The sequence below is a fragment of the Bactrocera latifrons genome, unplaced genomic scaffold, assembly GCF_001853355.1.
Source record: "Bactrocera latifrons isolate USDA-ARS-PBARC rearing strain unplaced genomic scaffold, ASM185335v1 scaffold_21, whole genome shotgun sequence".
Classification (NCBI taxonomy): Eukaryota; Metazoa; Arthropoda; class Insecta; order Diptera; family Tephritidae; genus Bactrocera; species Bactrocera latifrons.
In genome coordinates this window covers 1,542,466-1,558,388 of record NW_017535630.1, presented here as the reverse complement: position 1 = coordinate 1,558,388, position 15,923 = coordinate 1,542,466, and the positions used below count along the sequence as shown (strand labels likewise).

General features: G+C 34.8%; 5 protein-coding genes across 11 annotated transcripts in view; 3 read left to right on the top strand and 2 right to left on the bottom strand.

Moving 5' to 3' along the window:
* The first annotated feature begins 43 nt into the window (after positions 1 to 43).
* On the top strand, positions 44 to 1,834 carry LOC108968348 (elongator complex protein 5). The gene is made up of 3 exons (XM_018932336.1): positions 44 to 904; positions 963 to 1,575; positions 1,653 to 1,834. The coding sequence occupies exons 1-3, from the start codon at positions 856 to 858 to the stop codon at positions 1,750 to 1,752; spliced, it is 762 nt and encodes a 253-aa protein (XP_018787881.1). The 5' UTR covers positions 44 to 855; the 3' UTR covers positions 1,753 to 1,834.
* Positions 1,835 to 2,631: 797 nt separating this feature from the next.
* On the bottom strand, positions 2,632 to 7,157 carry LOC108968347 (xylosyltransferase oxt). The gene is made up of 3 exons (XM_018932335.1): positions 6,134 to 7,157; positions 5,826 to 5,989; positions 2,632 to 5,410 (listed from the first exon to the last, which is right to left on the bottom strand). Exons 1-3 carry the CDS (start codon positions 6,915 to 6,917, stop codon positions 3,605 to 3,607), a joined length of 2,754 nt encoding a protein of 917 aa, XP_018787880.1. The 5' UTR covers positions 6,918 to 7,157; the 3' UTR covers positions 2,632 to 3,604.
* A 420-nt stretch (positions 7,158 to 7,577) lies between these two features.
* On the top strand, positions 7,578 to 8,135 carry LOC108968364 (RNMT-activating mini protein). Its single transcript, XM_018932352.1, has one exon. The coding sequence runs from the start codon at positions 7,685 to 7,687 to the stop codon at positions 8,117 to 8,119; it is 435 nt and encodes a 144-aa protein (XP_018787897.1). The 5' UTR covers positions 7,578 to 7,684; the 3' UTR covers positions 8,120 to 8,135.
* LOC108968312 (protein ecdysoneless) lies at positions 8,132 to 11,070 on the bottom strand. The gene is made up of 4 exons (XM_018932259.1): positions 10,426 to 11,070; positions 10,142 to 10,350; positions 9,311 to 10,084; positions 8,132 to 9,253 (listed from the first exon to the last, which is right to left on the bottom strand). Exons 1-4 carry the CDS (start codon positions 10,727 to 10,729, stop codon positions 8,417 to 8,419), a joined length of 2,124 nt encoding a protein of 707 aa, XP_018787804.1. The 5' UTR covers positions 10,730 to 11,070; the 3' UTR covers positions 8,132 to 8,416.
* Positions 11,071 to 11,460: 390 nt separating this feature from the next.
* The window catches only part of LOC108968330 (protein furry), a 121,231-nt gene continuing 116,768 nt past the window's right edge, over positions 11,461 to 15,923 (top strand). For 5 of the 7 annotated variants that reach the window (XM_018932295.1, XM_018932294.1, XM_018932293.1 and 2 more), the window contains exon 1: positions 11,596 to 11,795. In XM_018932295.1, coding sequence (XP_018787840.1) covers positions 11,750 to 11,795 — 46 coding nt within the window. In that variant the 5' untranslated portion in view covers positions 11,596 to 11,749. The other 2 variants (XM_018932290.1, XM_018932289.1) reach the window with 2 other exon arrangements.

The window sequence follows — 15,923 nt, the reverse complement described above, 5'->3', positions numbered from 1 at the left end:
TATAATAAATTATTATCAAAATACGAAATACGAAAGTATTAGGAATGCACTAACCTGTTAGAGATGTATGTATGTATGTATGTATGTTCGGATTGTAACCCGCAATGTTATACGACGACGTTATGCTACCAACGTTTTCTGCCGCTCCCACAACAACAACTTTGACTTATTATAACAAATATCTAACCGGAAATCTTTTTAGACAATTAGCAGCGTTGGAGCCAAACGCTTTTCAATGGTGTCAGATTTCATCGAATTACCAATCTAACCTCAATTTTTCAAGTATAATATGTTATATGTACTTAATAAGCATCTGAGCTATAATTTTGAAATTGAATAAATTCATTAATATCTATAAAGAGTCCGCGTGAGGACTGATTTGCTTGAATCCGGTCAAAGGTTATCAACGCGGCAGTAATCTCCTAAACTATTCGTTTATTGCAGCTGTAACAACAACAAAAACATAAATAGTATAAGAAACAATTTATGAAATTTGCCGAAAAGTTGGCGCGGCGGTTACTTACCTAGTTAGACCACTAGCAATGCGTTTGGCGCAAAGTCGTCAATTTTCACAAAACTAAATACGAGTCAGAAGCGCTTCTAGCAAGCGCTATTCCACTTTTTGTACGTAAAACACTTAAAAAATAGGTTGTACTGAAATTAAACTCATTTTTCAAATAAATTTCATTATTTCATGTTACAATAAAATTTTATATAATTGAAATGCACGCTATTGTGAATGTCATGTAACATAGAGAAGAGGAAGATAGTGCAGTTGTGTAAATAAATAAATTTAGCGTGTTTCTACAGATTTGTCTTTATTTTATTTGCTTTCCGTAATTTCTGTTAAAAACAATGCTTTCAAATTTGATAATCACCAATCAACGTTTTGTGGTAATAATTGGTAAGTTATCATAATTCACACCAATTGATTGCTTACACAGTTTTGTTTTTGTTTACAGATGAAACAGCTCAGGAGAAGATTGCGCACAATATACTCTGTCAACTGCTGCGGGAGCAGGGACAAGACGAAAAGTCAACCATAAAAACACTGCCATTTAGCACAGATTTAAAAAATTGGCCAACATTCATTAATTTCTATAAAAAATGCGCAAGTGATGAAAGTAAATGTAATGCCATTTTGCCACCACTTGCCGATCTGTTGTGCTATCAAAGTGTTGAGAAAATCATATATTTTGTGCATAGACTCCAACAATGCGAGCAAGTGCAACGTATTTTTCTATGGGTGACTCCGGCAAATCTAGTGCATCCACATGCCGATTATTTGGTAGGCGCATTCGAATACCAAGCTGATTTAGTGTTGCACTTGGAGACAAGCAATACTCTGTCCATTGTTACACGAAAAACCGGTGGAGGCGTGTCAAACAAAAAATATACATATACAAAGACAAAAAATGAATTCCTAGTTGAGGCAATACGAAACGTACCAAAGACTACGCCAGCAGCCAAAGCTACTTCAACAACAACTACGAATACACCAGGTACAACATTCAAAATCGAGTTGAATGAAGATGAAATGGTCGCGCGCAATACACTCAAGTTGCCTTATGAAAAGTATGTGTTGTTCGTTGTGATTATTATGTGCTTTTGTCTTTTTTTTTTAATGTAAGTGTTGTTTTGTGTCATTATAGAACATCTGAAACCAATGAAAGTTCAATTATCTACACTCCCGATGATGGCGATGATTTTGATGAGGAGGAGGAAGATCCAGATGATGATCTGTGCATATAAAGTGTTCCTAAAATCGCTATTATTATTTATTAATTATGTTTGAAATAGAAGGAATGAATTAGAGTGCTTCATAAAAGTTTAAGTATGCTGTTTTTATTTGAAACCTTTTTAGTGTTGTGAGTGTGTTTATTTGCGAAATCAAGTGTTATTAACAATGAATTAAAGTTGAATCGCAAAGTTTAAAGTTATGCTGTAAAAGGTTCTTGCTTTGAAATTATGAGTGCGGTAAATTGTTATAATTGAAACTTATAAGTTTCATATGCTTATATATTAAATTTTGTTTTAGAATTCATTTATTATAAAGTTTCGGTACGCTTCTAATAACTGCTGCTAACAGGTCATTAGAGTTAAACTAAAAGTTGGGGTGTGTTAAAGTTTAAAAAAAAAAATTGTGACTGGAACTGATGTATATTTTTACAGTTTAATTTCTACATATATAATTAACTATTTTCTTGCGTGTTCAATCACTCTATCTATGTACGTGTACATATGTGCTTATTACATACATATGTATGTGTGTGTACATATGTGCTTATTACATACATATGTATGTATGTTCATAAATATTTACATTGTCTATTGAAGTTTGCTATCCTTTCTAATACAAACTTCACATTACTTTTCCCCACTCAAAGGCAAATCACAACAACTCCTTGCATGGCAAAAATTTATTTAGGTTTATAAATAAAATATATTACATATTAATTTAGTTACTAGACTTTTCGAAAAATAATTTACATAATAATATTGAAAAGTTGCGTTATTTAACATAAAAAATATATTAGTAATAAATTCGTTAGCGAAAACAAAAAATATCGCTAGGCTGTTGAAGTCATAATTAGCACAAATTTATCAAATCTACGTATGTATCTCTTTGTATTTGTTTCTTTGCTTTTCTTTGTATTATTTTAGTGGTAGAAACATTAGTTAAGCTGAGTTTGAATATTAATAGCTAAACCATCCTGTGTAAGTTTATCATTTAAAAAAGACGGAAAACACATACATATCAATATGTATTGTTGTATAATGTCTGTATGTATAGTGCAGTTATTTAATCAAAGCTTTAAGTGCAAATATGAGTTTGATTAGCAAAAGAGTAATAAAATTAATAATTTGTTTCACTTTGTATCACAAGACGTAAACTTACTTTTAATATCTATCATAAACACTAAATAATGAAAATTGCTAATTATGCTCGAGAAAAGTGTGAGTTTATGACACTTTACCAGCATAATTAAATAAAAATTCCTGTATAATTAATGTATTTGCTATATGTAATGCTATGATGTGCTTCTTTATTGCGCTTCCGATTTAAAATTAGTAAAAAAAAAAAAAAAACAATTGGCTACAATTTTCCGCGAGATATGTGTAACAATACAAGAATATTAAATTTACTTTAAACTTATTTACGCATGCGCAATTTTAAATTGCAAAATCATGCAACAACATTTGACATTTGAATTATGGCTACAAGAACGATTACGTTGCCAGTAACGTAACCTTTGGTTTTGCTTACAGTAGTACAAAAAAGTATGCTATTTGGCATATGGCATAAATGTGGCGAACAATAATAAATAAATACATGCAAATATGTATGTATGTATGCGCGGTTATTAAATATAAAATATGTTCCGTTAGACCGAGTTCACATCAGTGGTCTTTTGTTGAACATTATCGGCAGAGTATGTTTTGGTTCGCCAACTTGAGTCGTACAATTTTTTGCATTTTGAAAAAAAAAAAAAAAAACGGTTTGGACGACAAAACTGTCAACGTGTGAACACAGTCTTAAATGCAATAATAATTTTAAGCAATGACAAACAATTTAAAATAATGTCATTTGTAAATACGTTCATCAACTTTTGAGCAAACTGTAAACATCACTTTTCGGATCGTGCGCCAGTGAGCTCCACGGTGTCTCACGGCATAAATGCAGCGACAGCTGTTCGGCAAATTTCATTTGCAACGCCTGCTCGTCCACAGCGCACGTCTCACGCATAAAGAAGAATTTGCTCACCAAATCATCGACCCAAGCTTGTAGATCTTCGCCATAACGCAGCGCTTTGGACACTTCTTTCTGACGTCGTTGCTCATCCATTGCTACTGGCAAATGTTGACGCCATTCAGCTGGCATTTCGAAGCTGTCAGGCAACGTTGGCGGCGCACCGCCGTTCACCAACTTTGCGCGCTCCGGTTTGAGTGATTTCCCCGCTGACAGTGTTAATGGTACGACGAGAAATTTAGTTTGCGCATATATTGCACTGCGACCGATCAGCTTGGCGGTCCAAATGCCGGGCATTATCGGTTGATTCAAAACAGCTTTAGAGTAGTTAATTGCGTCCGTTTGCGAGTCTTCTATATGCAATTCGTTATAGTCTTGTAGACGGCCAAGCGGGTCTATCCACAAAAGTGTGAGGTTATATGAATGTGCAGCATCGTTTTGCGCCGCCGCACCGGCGCCGGTTAATGTAAAGCTGAGCACAAGATCCGTGTAAGGACCAAGCATTTTAGCAAAATTACGTGCCACTTGCTCCTTCAGATCGAAATCGGAGGCAACTTCGAAATTACGTAAACGCTTGGCAAGTTTGGAATTTTTCGCATATTTCACATACACGGCGGGTCTTATGCGCGTTTCAAACGCTTGTGTGCGATTATGTGATGCTTCGTTTAGTTCGTAACGCATTAGGAAACCTTTGTATTCGTCTTTGTGTAGATAATGTGTTAACTCGAGTAGGCGCCCGGGCCGTGTGTGTGTGTGTTGTGCCGCCAAGCGTACTAAACTCTCACCTATGGTGCGCAACAAATCATCGCCGGTTGTTGGCGGATCCACTGCGTCGTATAGTGATTGCCAATAGCTATGCAAATTGACAATTTCCTTGCTGTGCGCGCCAAACAGCCACTCTTCCAATTGCAGGAGCACCGCCTGATTTATGATCGGCTCGAATTTGCGTGCGAAAAATAACATTTTATTTTCGGTGCTTTGCAGTCGTGACCAATCTTCTGGTTTGAAATCATTCGGACTGCAGCCACACCAATCGACCACATGCTTATACTGACACTTGCAACCGAGTTTACGTTTCCAATTCGTCACATGTAGGTTATTATCTATGTACCTATTGCAGAAGTGTGAATTACGCAGCACTGTGTGAAAGAATGATTCCGCCGGCAGTAGTGTGTGTCGAAAAATTGTCAATAGCCCTTGTAGTAGTGGATCTTGTGGGGACTCCTTAATAACGTAATGTACAAATGGACGCGATAACGCCACCCAGTCACTGCCGCCATCAATCTGTATGCCATTGGGCAACTCACGATCACCTATACGCCACATATGTGTGTCGCATTCGACGAATGTCTTGTCGAGCCCTTGTTTCTGTACGAAACGTTGCGTTTCACGTCCGTGACTTTTCACGAAATTGTAATCTTTGTTTGCTGTGAGGAAAGTAACGAGTTTGTCGAGCGTTTTAACAGGAAAATCACTTTCACTGAGATTTATGACGAAATCCCACTGCCACTCAGAAGCCAGTAGGTCCTCCATGCATTGCATTAGCATTGTAAGTAAGGATGCACCGCCCCAGATGGTGGAAAAACGTTTTCGGCCCAAACGTATGTTTGGAAATTTGGACTCCAGCTCCAATAACTTCCGATACAAATACTCTTGACGCTAAAATGACAAAGTAAATGGAATTTATTAATAAAAACCGTGAATTGCAAACAAACATACACATGCTATATATCTTTATTTTTTAAATAATTGTTATCTGAATCAAAACCAAGACAAAACATAAAATTTGTTGCATCCACACTATGTTGCCGTTCACAAATAAACAATTTTCCGTAAAAGAATTTCACTTTGCTTTGCACAGTGGTCCGATTTCGCCGTTTTCAAGAAATGCAATCCTTTAAATAGATATATCAAAAATCTGGTTCGCGTATATACAGAAAGATGGACATGATCGATTGATATCGATTCAGGTTCTTCGTCGTTTCCATCTGGTTGTTAAAACTTTCGTAGTAAACTTAATATGCATACACCGTTTAGGGTATAAACACCTAGTGTAAATTAACAGCAAACTTACCGCATCCACATGTATGTAGAACACATGATCTGGTGAGTAGAGCGTTTTAATTAATCGATGCACTTGTCGCAAAGCACGTCCATTAAGCGTCAACAGAAATGCAATTCGTACACGCTCAGTATCCGGGCTAAAAATTTTTGTGTCAGCAATATGTGGGTTGAATTCTGCAAAAAAAAAAAGGAAATACACTTAATTGCTGACAAAATAAACATACACACATACATAAGTAGTAAAGCAAATATATGGGATTATGCAATGTCCGCTGCAATTGAATTTTTGTTCGATTAATTAAAAGGATATGTACTTACTTGCGATGCCAGTTTCGTATACATTCATACTGAAATAACCACCACAAAGCCTTTTGGGGTCTCCAGAACACTTCATATTACAACTAGAGTCAGGCAATTTGGCTGACAAAGGCGGTGCATCTGCGCCACAAAAACATTCTGTAGCGTATTGTAGTCCCGCATAAGGAAATCCTGATTGCAGACAGAGACGTATACATTTTTGCGGAGAGTTTGTTGTTTTGAAATTAGTAAAGTAGCCTGATAGTAAGCGATATTCTTTTTCGTCCTGATAGCAGCCAAGCAGATAATTTGCGGTATGATTGCCAGCGGGACAGTAGCTGGGCAAGTTTTGAGCATAGAAATTACCTTCTTGAATTGCACATGCAATATGAGCAATCTGTTTGCGACAGTCTTTAGTTTTGGCTCGCTGCAATGCTGATATGGCCTCCTTGGATGTAATTTTACATTCGGGTCGTATACCAAAACGTTCGGTTTGTGTTAATCGTAAGTTAGCATCGTCACTTTTTCGATCAGTTTTCACAACTTTTGTATCGCCTATACTACTGGCAGAATGCTGGCTCCCAGCGCCTTGATTCAAAGATCGTTTCTTGGTTTGATAATTTATATATTCTGTCGCTGCAGCAGTGTTAGCCGAAAATAAATTTGTATTTGCAGCAATCACATTGGAGCTAGTTATGTTTAATGATTTGTAGGCGAGAAAAATTTGTACACCTAGTATTACGAGACCCACGAAAAAGAATAATTTATATCGTCGTAACCATCGAAAGGCTATATATTCAGTCATTTTGGTCAATATGTGTGCTCTTGCTTATAAAGTGGTAGTGAGTGTTGAGTTTGCAGAAACCGGTGAACACGTTGAAGCTCGGATGTACACTTTATTGAAATTGTCGTATAGAGTGGACTTAATGGGCTCTTAGTGGCGGGTGCAGACAATGCACAAGGCATGACAGTGGTGTGGACGTTTTTATAGTTTTAAAAGTGCATTGATGAATTTACGAAATTTCACTTTTTTAATATTACTTATTCTAAAATAATTAGAAAAACTTTGTTTAAATATTTTCACATTTTTTGTATAAAGTTCGTCATATTTTCAACCAAACAAAAGCAATGCACTATATCACAAGATAAAATAAATAAAAAAAAAGTTGCATTCACAGTAGCATTAGAAAATCCAGGGACTCTCAACCTTAGAAAACAAATTTGAGTTAAACATTATTCGTGTTAGTGTATATTTTAGGAGAAATATGTTAAAAATAAAATGAAACAGTTTTATTTTTCGAAAAATTCACGGTCTATTAATTTTTATCGTGTTTCAATTATTAATGTAACGATATTTGAGAATATCTATAGCCATAAAACATTTATGACGTATATTCCCTCATTGTGAATGTTCTGTTAACAGCTGAGTGCAATGTTTTGATGTTTCTTATTGTCACACATTCGTAATTAGTCTTCGTAAATCCGTATTTAAATTAGGTTAAATATTTTGTTAATATTTTTGCTAGACGGTGATATTTAAAACTATTTAAAAAATAAACAATTTGATTCAATATGGTAGATCCTAATCGTAAAATCAATCGACTGACAGATAAGGATATTCAGTTTTTGGATGAATGTCAAGAGGAATTTGCAAATCGTTTCACTGATGAAGACGTAGAATTTTCGAATCACTGTTCTAAACCACTGGCAGATCCGCCGATAGTTGAAAACTGGGGATTTGCTGGAACCGGTAATAATTACCGCGGCGGTGGACGGTATAACCGTGGTGGATGGAATAATCGCGGACGGGATCGTGGTGAACGGGGGCATCGTGGAGGTGGTGGGCCTTACCAAAGACATAACAATAGGCGCCACAATGAAAAGGTCTATGATAGAAATTTCCATGGTGGCAGTGAACGGGAACGTAGTGACCGAGATGAACGTCCACACCAGCCAATGAATATACGACGAGACTATGGGAACTTTGTTCCTGCGTCAAAAGATTAGTAATTAAAGAAATTGATGGTGCTACATGAGGTTTATTCAACACTATTTCTTTCAAATTGATGACATTTTTTCTTTCATTTGTCTTATTATGAACAAATAAATAATTGCATGTTTATATTATGCTTCCTCAAAAAGTTGTATTTTTCGACATATTCATTTGTAGGATATGGGTTTACATTTGACCTTGATTTTGGATACAATTTTTAAATGTGCGCAAAAGTTTTTGCAATAAGTACTCATATACATACATATCGGAAGGGTAGAAAGTGATGTAAATAACTCACTGATAATTTCAGTTTACACTCTAGACTCTTTCAATTCTTCGTCCGCTTCATCATCGTCACTATCCAACGCTGTCGTGGTTGACATGCCAACGCCCATTGCATTCAACAAATTAGAAACTGGTCCTGGTCCGCCCAATTGTGATTTATAGCCAGCTACTATATTTTTGAGCGTATTAACGTTAATATTGATAGGTTGAAAAGTTTCGATGTCATCGAAATCATCATCAGTACATTTGGTTGCGTTTTTATTTTCGAAACTCTCTCCAATTGTAGTATTGGCCAACTCTTTATCCATTTGGTCCATATACTTTTTGATACGCTTATCTATATTTTTATCCGTTTTCGACATTGCTTCGAAATTATGCTCCAAACTATCGTCATCTTCGTAGTCACTCATTTCGGAATTGGAGTCCCATTTGTCTTCGGGAATAACGAAGTCCAAAAAGTTTCGTACATGAGTGTTATCTTCGGATTCGTGATTTTTATTTTTTTGATTAATGTTGTCCTCTGATTTTTCTTTAATAATTGAATTTCGATTGCACGCTTTTCGCATAGAGTGATTTTTTCTAACTTTTGCTTTCGTTTCATCTATTGTTGTTCTATTTGAACTTGCAGCACATTCAATTTCATCCGGTTCTGATTCTGTGCCATCGCCATCGTCCTCGTCGTCATCATCACCTATGCCTTCGTATAACGATTCCTTTTCAAGAAAATCGGCAATATTTTTGGTGAATTCGTCTGCGTTTATGTCACCATTTGGATTATATAACTTTTTAGGGCCATATCGTTCCATGAGCATTGCATCCAATTGATCGGCGCTAATGTTTAACCAATCGTCTGAATCGCTTGGCTGAAATGGTTTATATATGTTGCAATAACAGAATTAATAACGGCATGTTTTTCTTACCTCCAAATTGTTTTCCTCATCACTAAAGAGATCTGCAGAAATCTCCATGCTTTGCAACAAATTAAGAATTTCTCGTCCCACCAAAGGAGCAGTGCGGAAACGTTCTTTATTCTTAGTAAAATATTCACGTGCATCACCCAAAAGCCGTTTATACTCTTCTGAACCCTCTAAATTTTCTCTAAAATATCCTTTTGACGACAAATTGTTTACATATGCACGCCAAGCCGGTTCATTTTCTTGTTGATCGGCACTCTTAGCCTGCGATGCCAGAATTTCAAAACCACAAGCAATTTTTATGCCTATAATTTGCTCTTTATATTGCTCCGAATTGGTATTACTATCGAGTTGCCAGCCAACTTTCCGATCGGGCTTGTAATCGGTGTGCATAAGCATTGCGTAGAGACAACGTGTAAAACGCACACTACAACGAACGCATTGCTCGGGTGGGAAAAAACGCATTGAACGACAAGCTTTTAAATCAATAGAATCACGTTCGCAGAAAGCACGCACCGCTGGTGCAATCAATGATGGCTGCGTCTTGAGCAGTGCAGCAACACCCAAAGGTAAACGCACGATTTGCCGATGTATGGCTGGATTGGTTATACCCGTAAAGTCCTTTAAACGTTCATCTATGCAATCTTGAATCTCTTTTGCCACACGATAGAGTGTAGGGCTTTGCCGTATATTTTCCAGAGCGCTGCGCACTGGTAACTTTTTCGAAGACTTTGTTGTTAATTTCTGCACCAGTTGCATGTGCCCATTTGCGATATAAACCTAAGAAAATTCATAAATTTTTTGTAACGGGAATACATAAAAATTAAGATTACTTACTCTTTGCTCACATTTATCGGGATTAGCCCATGAAGGCAGTGCATCAGCAGCTTCAATTAAAAGGAATTCCCCATCGGCATCAATGACGCGCGCAATACAACCGGGAATCTCACGTGTCAATTCATGCAAAAGGTGCACTATGAACCATTCGTCCTCAATATTATCACCGTAATGTGTAACACCATGCAAATGCGGGGGCAGAGCGTGCGCTATTTTATACAAAATACATTATAGTGCATACAATGGTATGTTTATGAATTAAAAATAAAAAAATATGAAGTCACCTGTCGGCGCATCGTTGGAGTCATCATTAATTTCATCGTTCAATAATCTTTCTTGCGCACACTCAGTGCGTATTTGCAAGTGAAATTCGTCTTTGTGCCAAATATAGCCATAATTATTCACACGTTTGTCAGCGATTTCTAAGCATTGTTTTTGAAATGCAAGCAATGTTGTGCTGAGGCTTTCTAATTCTGTGCACTCATTTTGTATATTTGTTAAATTATCTGGTAGTTCTGGAAATATGAAATACTCCACATAATCGTCATCGCGCACGAATTCCAATTTACACCCAGGTAATTTGGCCATTGTGTTTTGTTATTGAATGTACTTAAAACTTTAATGTAGAAAAAATACTTTTCTTTGCTAACTTAATGAAGTTGGTCACACAATATTGCCTAGATAAATCTTATTTTTCATAAACCACAAATTTCAAGTTTTTTATAACCAATAATCTTCACCAGACAGCACGGAATAGCATCCTTTGTTAACCATCGTGAACTTGAAAATCCCATCAAGTTGCCAGTCGTAAAATTGGAGCAAACAAAAATATGCAAATTTCTTAAAGGAAGTAGAAAAGTTAGTAAATTACAATCCTTTTGTTACTAATGTTGTTGCATGATATGAACATGGTATATATTGCAAAAGTAATTTATTCAAAAATTTTGAAAGTGCCAAATCATAATATTTTTCTAATAAACATTCTTTAGTTTTTTTATATCTCAAATTAGACTTTCGCTGACTTAGTTGATTATTGTGAACGCGCATAGTTTGACTTCAAACGAACAAACCTTTTTCCAAACTTTGCACCTATTTTCTTTGGTGTTATTCGTAAATATTTACGAATGTGGGAGCAGAGCAAAAACTAGGAAATCGTAAATAAATATTATATATGATGAGAATGCTATTAGGTATTCTCTTACTACTATTTCTTTTAAATATTTTATTGAATTTACGCTGGTTGGTCTTATAATAGTTGTTATAATAGTTGGCCTATGTATTATGAAAAACATATAACAAACCGGTTCCATTCTTTGTTTTGTTTTGCTACATAATTTGGTGAAAGGGAATAGAGACAAAGCAATAAACTGACAGCAAAGTGATGGTGAATTGTCAAAGTGAAAAGAAGAAAAATGGCTGCTTTGTGTGTTTGTCAATTTGAGTGAGTAGAAAAAATAACTAATTTTCAGCATAGTTCTTATTTAATTCACAAAACAATTATACTAACGTTTATATTTGCACAAATTGTACGCTCACTTTATTAGTGACTTATAGAAAATATGAACTAATTGTTTGAACGTATAGCTGAACACAGGGAACAAAATTACAATGGAAGGTACTGAGATGTCTCACGAAGAAGACCGACTTGTTTCTGGTGAGTAATCTATATTTGCAAACTTTTATTTTAGTCTTTATTTTATTTCGAGATTTCTGGAATTGAGTTTAATAAACTATTGTACGCATGTATGAAAGGAATACCAAATCGCTGGAACACTGCGTACGTTCACTAGCCTGTATTGAAGATTTGCGTGACCCGCCCCCTCTTTTTTTATCGCAACTGCATATTTATTGACCTAAATTTCATGCACGTCGAAAGTGCTACAGAATCGCACTTTCAACAAAACATCACTTCGTTATGGAGTGGGCTTTATTAATGGAAAGAATTATGTTTTCTTTTATAATTTGAATGCTAGTATTAGGTGATCATATATTTACATATATACGACTGACATACATATATACATATAGGTGTAATTTACCTGAATTATAAGTATCTGGTGTAAATTTCCATTTGTTACTTATTTTAGTTGCTTAACCAATTAAGGCACTAAATATATACACTTCTAACCCTGAGTTACTGTGCGTAAGGTTGCTATGCGAACAAATCTATTTCCGGCTAAGGACTCGCAATCCAACAGCATTCCTCCAAATTATTTCGTGGAGCTTTTTTGCCGCTACAATAACAATAACAACCTGCTAAATAATCCTGCTTCTATTTATCAGTTCAAATTTCATTTCAAAGTTTTCTTATTAGATTTTTTTTATTTATGGGAATGTATTGGCTAAAATAAATCTAAAAAATTAGAAATAATAAAATAAATGTTATTTATTCTTTGTGGCTTTTAAATTATATTTTAGGACTAAAAGTATGGGTTTTAATGTATTAGTTATTAATTTTCTGCAATTATAGCCATAAAAATTGGAAATCCCATCTCCAGCGAAGAAAATTTGTTACTTATACGCCTGGGAGTACCACTCTCCTTTGCCATTATTTTTTAAGGACTATTTGCTGTATACATACATATATACTCAGATATAAATATTTATAATAAAATCTGCTGGTTTAAGTAGAGGTATTTGTAATTCAGTAAATTCTATTGAATGAGGCCAAAGTCGCACATTCCACATAACAAAAGGAAGCAGGACTTAGAATCTAACCATTTAAAAATTAGCATCCCGTTTGCATTATGCAAAATTATAACCGGAATATATTTTTCCTCTACAGCAACAGCAGTGTCCAGAGAAATTAACACTAAAATATGCAAAACGTCGAGAGTCGTCTCAATTTAATTATAAGTGCATTACCTCCTATCATTCTTTTAATATGAGCTGCACAATTAGCTGTTGCATAGATCACAGGATCTTATGAAATGTTGTGCTTTATATTTGAGCCATTTGAGTATGAACTCTTATAGTTTTTACAAAAAAAAATATATATTTTTTGTATACACCATTTGAAATTGTGTTTTTCTTGAAACTTTTTATACACATGCATTTCGTGAAAAGCATGCTTTATGCAAATGGAAGTCTTATAAATATAAATTAAAACACTGGTTTTATAAACAAAAAAAAAAAAAACAAAAATGCAAAAACAATTATTATGCCAACGCTGGTGCGCGTAAGCATTACACAAACAGCTGAGCGTTTGTTTGGTACCCACTTATTTTGTAGTTCCCATCCACATTTTCTTCTTCATACACAACAAACTCAATAAAAAAAAAAAAGCGCCGGAAAATATAGTGCCGGCAATTTAGTGGAATGTGCGAATGCCGTGTAAGACTATTTGTTGGAATCGAAATGCCTTTAGCCCGCCGCCTTACCGCACTACTAACGCTTGACTCACCAAATAGCGTCAAGATTGACTGCCTGTTGTGGTTTGTTGGTGGTTGTGTTAGTTACAATTCTATATAGACAGTTTGCTTTTACTTTGTTTTCACTGGCACTTCGTGTTTATTTTCGATTTTTGTTTTTTGTTTCGAAGTGTGTTTTTGTTTTTGTACACCTCATTCTATTGCCGTTTTGCATGTAGTATTTGCATGTAATTGTTTTTGTTGCTTTAGTACGTATTGAAATCATTTTTGGATTTCTTCATTTATATGTGTTCTTGCTGGCTTTCATTTTTATCGTTGATGGCTTTTGTATATGTATGCATATTTGTATATGAGTTGTATGATATTTTTGTTTTTGTTGTTGTTATATATTAATTTTTTTTTTGTTTTTGGTTGTTTTTTGTTTTTTGCCTCCAAAGGTTTGCCTCTCATTTGGCTTATTTTAGCGGCAACAGTTTATGATTAGCTGCCGTCGTATTTGCATGTCGTTCGAACGGTTCGCCAGATACTCGCATAAAAATTACAAATTTTTAACCAAAACGAAAACGAATTTAGAAATTTATTGTGACGAAGCGTGCATATTATATTATTATCGACGGACGGTACAAGCGTTCGTGTGCGGATATTAGTGTGTTTGTGTGTACAATAAAAATATGATTCTGATTTGATTATTTGTTTCAAGTGTTGCGAAACGGTTTTGAAGAAATCGAATATATTGCATTTAGTGGTCAGTGTCATGATAAATCGTTACGAATTGAAATCCTATTGCACAACCCTTGTGAAAAGTCAAGTAACTGCTAATTTGCTGTGGTGTGAATGAAGCGGAAATGCAATGCGCCGAGCTTAGTGCCCACGCTGACGTCCTTAAAGTTACAAAATTTCCTCAATATACTATGCATATACATATGTGTGTGTGTGTGTGTTTGTATATAGCTTAGCACATTTAAAGCTACTTTTTTAAACAATTGAATGCGTAAGTTCATTTGGCGCACATATTCATACATACTTACATCTACAGCTCTGCATAAATATAACCATGCACATACATATGTACATTTGTACAGTTTTGTGGCGCAAAGTGTTTATAATTTATACTCGTTTAGGTTTTTTTGTGTGTTCGAAAATGTCTATAACTGGTGATGATTATTTTGATTTCAGCAGCTAATAGCTGCGTGCTTGTTGTTGTTGTGGTCGGTTTCGCGCACGATATTACACTGATTTACATACGCATGTACGCGTGTATATATGTATATGTATACATGTAGCATATTAATGTGTTTGTCGGCAATTCGCCTATCGAACTTCTGATTGTTTCTGCTTTGAGCTTGTGGCATTCATTTGGACGTCAGTGCGGCGGGTGCCTCGGCGGCATGTGGTGGAACGCGTCATATTTTTGTCATCTGCTGAGCTCATAATTTTTTATTTATTTTTTTCGTTCTTAATTTTTTTTTTTTTTGTATTTATTTTTGTGTTTTGTGTTTTAATACCCTGTACAGGCTATTGGAGCACTAACTTTTACTTGACCAGATATTTACACGAAATTTGACATGGATTAATTTTCAAAAATATGCTTTTATGTTGAATTTTTTTTTTCTAATTGGACCATTATAAACTATAGCTGTCATACAAACTCAAGGTTCCAAATCACAATCTTGCATGAAAAACTTTGTTTTTGATAAGCTATATTCACGAAATTTTGACAGATATTACTGTTCAAGGATATGCTACTTTATTCGGATAAATTTTTCTAATTGGACCAGTATTGCATACAGCTGCCATGCAAACTGAACGTTTAAAATCATATTCTTGCATAGAAAATTTTTTAAATTTATAAGATATTTTAACGAAATTTTTGCAGATATTACTGTCGAAGGATATGCTACTTTATTCGAATAAATTTTTCTGATTGGACCACTTTAGCCTATAGCTGCCATGTAGACTGAAGTATCAAAATTTAGTTCGTGTATGAAAATTTTTTTTATTTGCAAAGGGTATTATTTTGTTTTCATTTATTTTAATTTTTTTTCTCTTTAATTTTTTTTATTTATGTTTTTCTTTTTGTATTTTATTTTTTGTGTTTTTTGTTTTGTGAATATTAATGGCACGCAGCGTAAGCTCACGCGTCCAGCGCGCGCTCATTAATTAATACATTTCTGTTTTGTTTTTGTCACACCCAACTCATAAAAGTGTTAAATTTGTTTTTTTTTTTGTGTTTTTTGTCAATATTATACACAAATAAAGTGTTGTTGCGGTTTATTGTAAACAATTGCTAAATCAAAGAAGCTCGATTTATTAATAGCTGTGTATAGTGAATAACAGTAATGTGGTGAAAAATAATTGAAAAATACCGTTAAATTTTGAAAAATAAAAATCTGTCGCGTAAAAAATTCAAA

Excerpts from the sequence above, each read along its gene's own strand:
- LOC108968348 (XM_018932336.1), top strand. The coding sequence starts at position 856 with ATGCTTTCAAATTTGATAATCACCAATCAACGTTTTGTGGTAATAATT. Across the intron at positions 905-962 it reads ACGTTTTGTGGTAATAATTG|ATGAAACAGCTCAGGAGAAG; the intron begins GTAAGTTATCAT and ends TTTTGTTTACAG. Across the intron at positions 1,576-1,652 it reads CTCAAGTTGCCTTATGAAAA|AACATCTGAAACCAATGAAA; the intron begins GTATGTGTTGTT and ends GTGTCATTATAG.
- LOC108968347 (XM_018932335.1), bottom strand. The coding sequence starts at position 6,917 with ATGACTGAATATATAGCCTTTCGATGGTTACGACGATATAAATTATTC. Across the intron at positions 5,990-6,133 it reads ATACGAAACTGGCATCGCAA|AATTCAACCCACATATTGCT; the intron begins GTAAGTACATAT and ends TTTTTTTTGCAG. Across the intron at positions 5,411-5,825 it reads TCTACATACATGTGGATGCG|CGTCAAGAGTATTTGTATCG; the intron begins GTAAGTTTGCTG and ends TTGTCATTTTAG.
- LOC108968312 (XM_018932259.1), bottom strand. The coding sequence starts at position 10,729 with ATGGCCAAATTACCTGGGTGTAAATTGGAATTCGTGCGCGATGACGAT. Across the intron at positions 10,351-10,425 it reads CTCCAACGATGCGCCGACAG|CGCACGCTCTGCCCCCGCAT; the intron begins GTGACTTCATAT and ends TGTATAAAATAG. Across the intron at positions 10,085-10,141 it reads CCGATAAATGTGAGCAAAGA|GTTTATATCGCAAATGGGCA; the intron begins GTAAGTAATCTT and ends GAATTTTCTTAG.
- LOC108968364 (XM_018932352.1), top strand. The coding sequence starts at position 7,685 with ATGGTAGATCCTAATCGTAAAATCAATCGACTGACAGATAAGGATATT.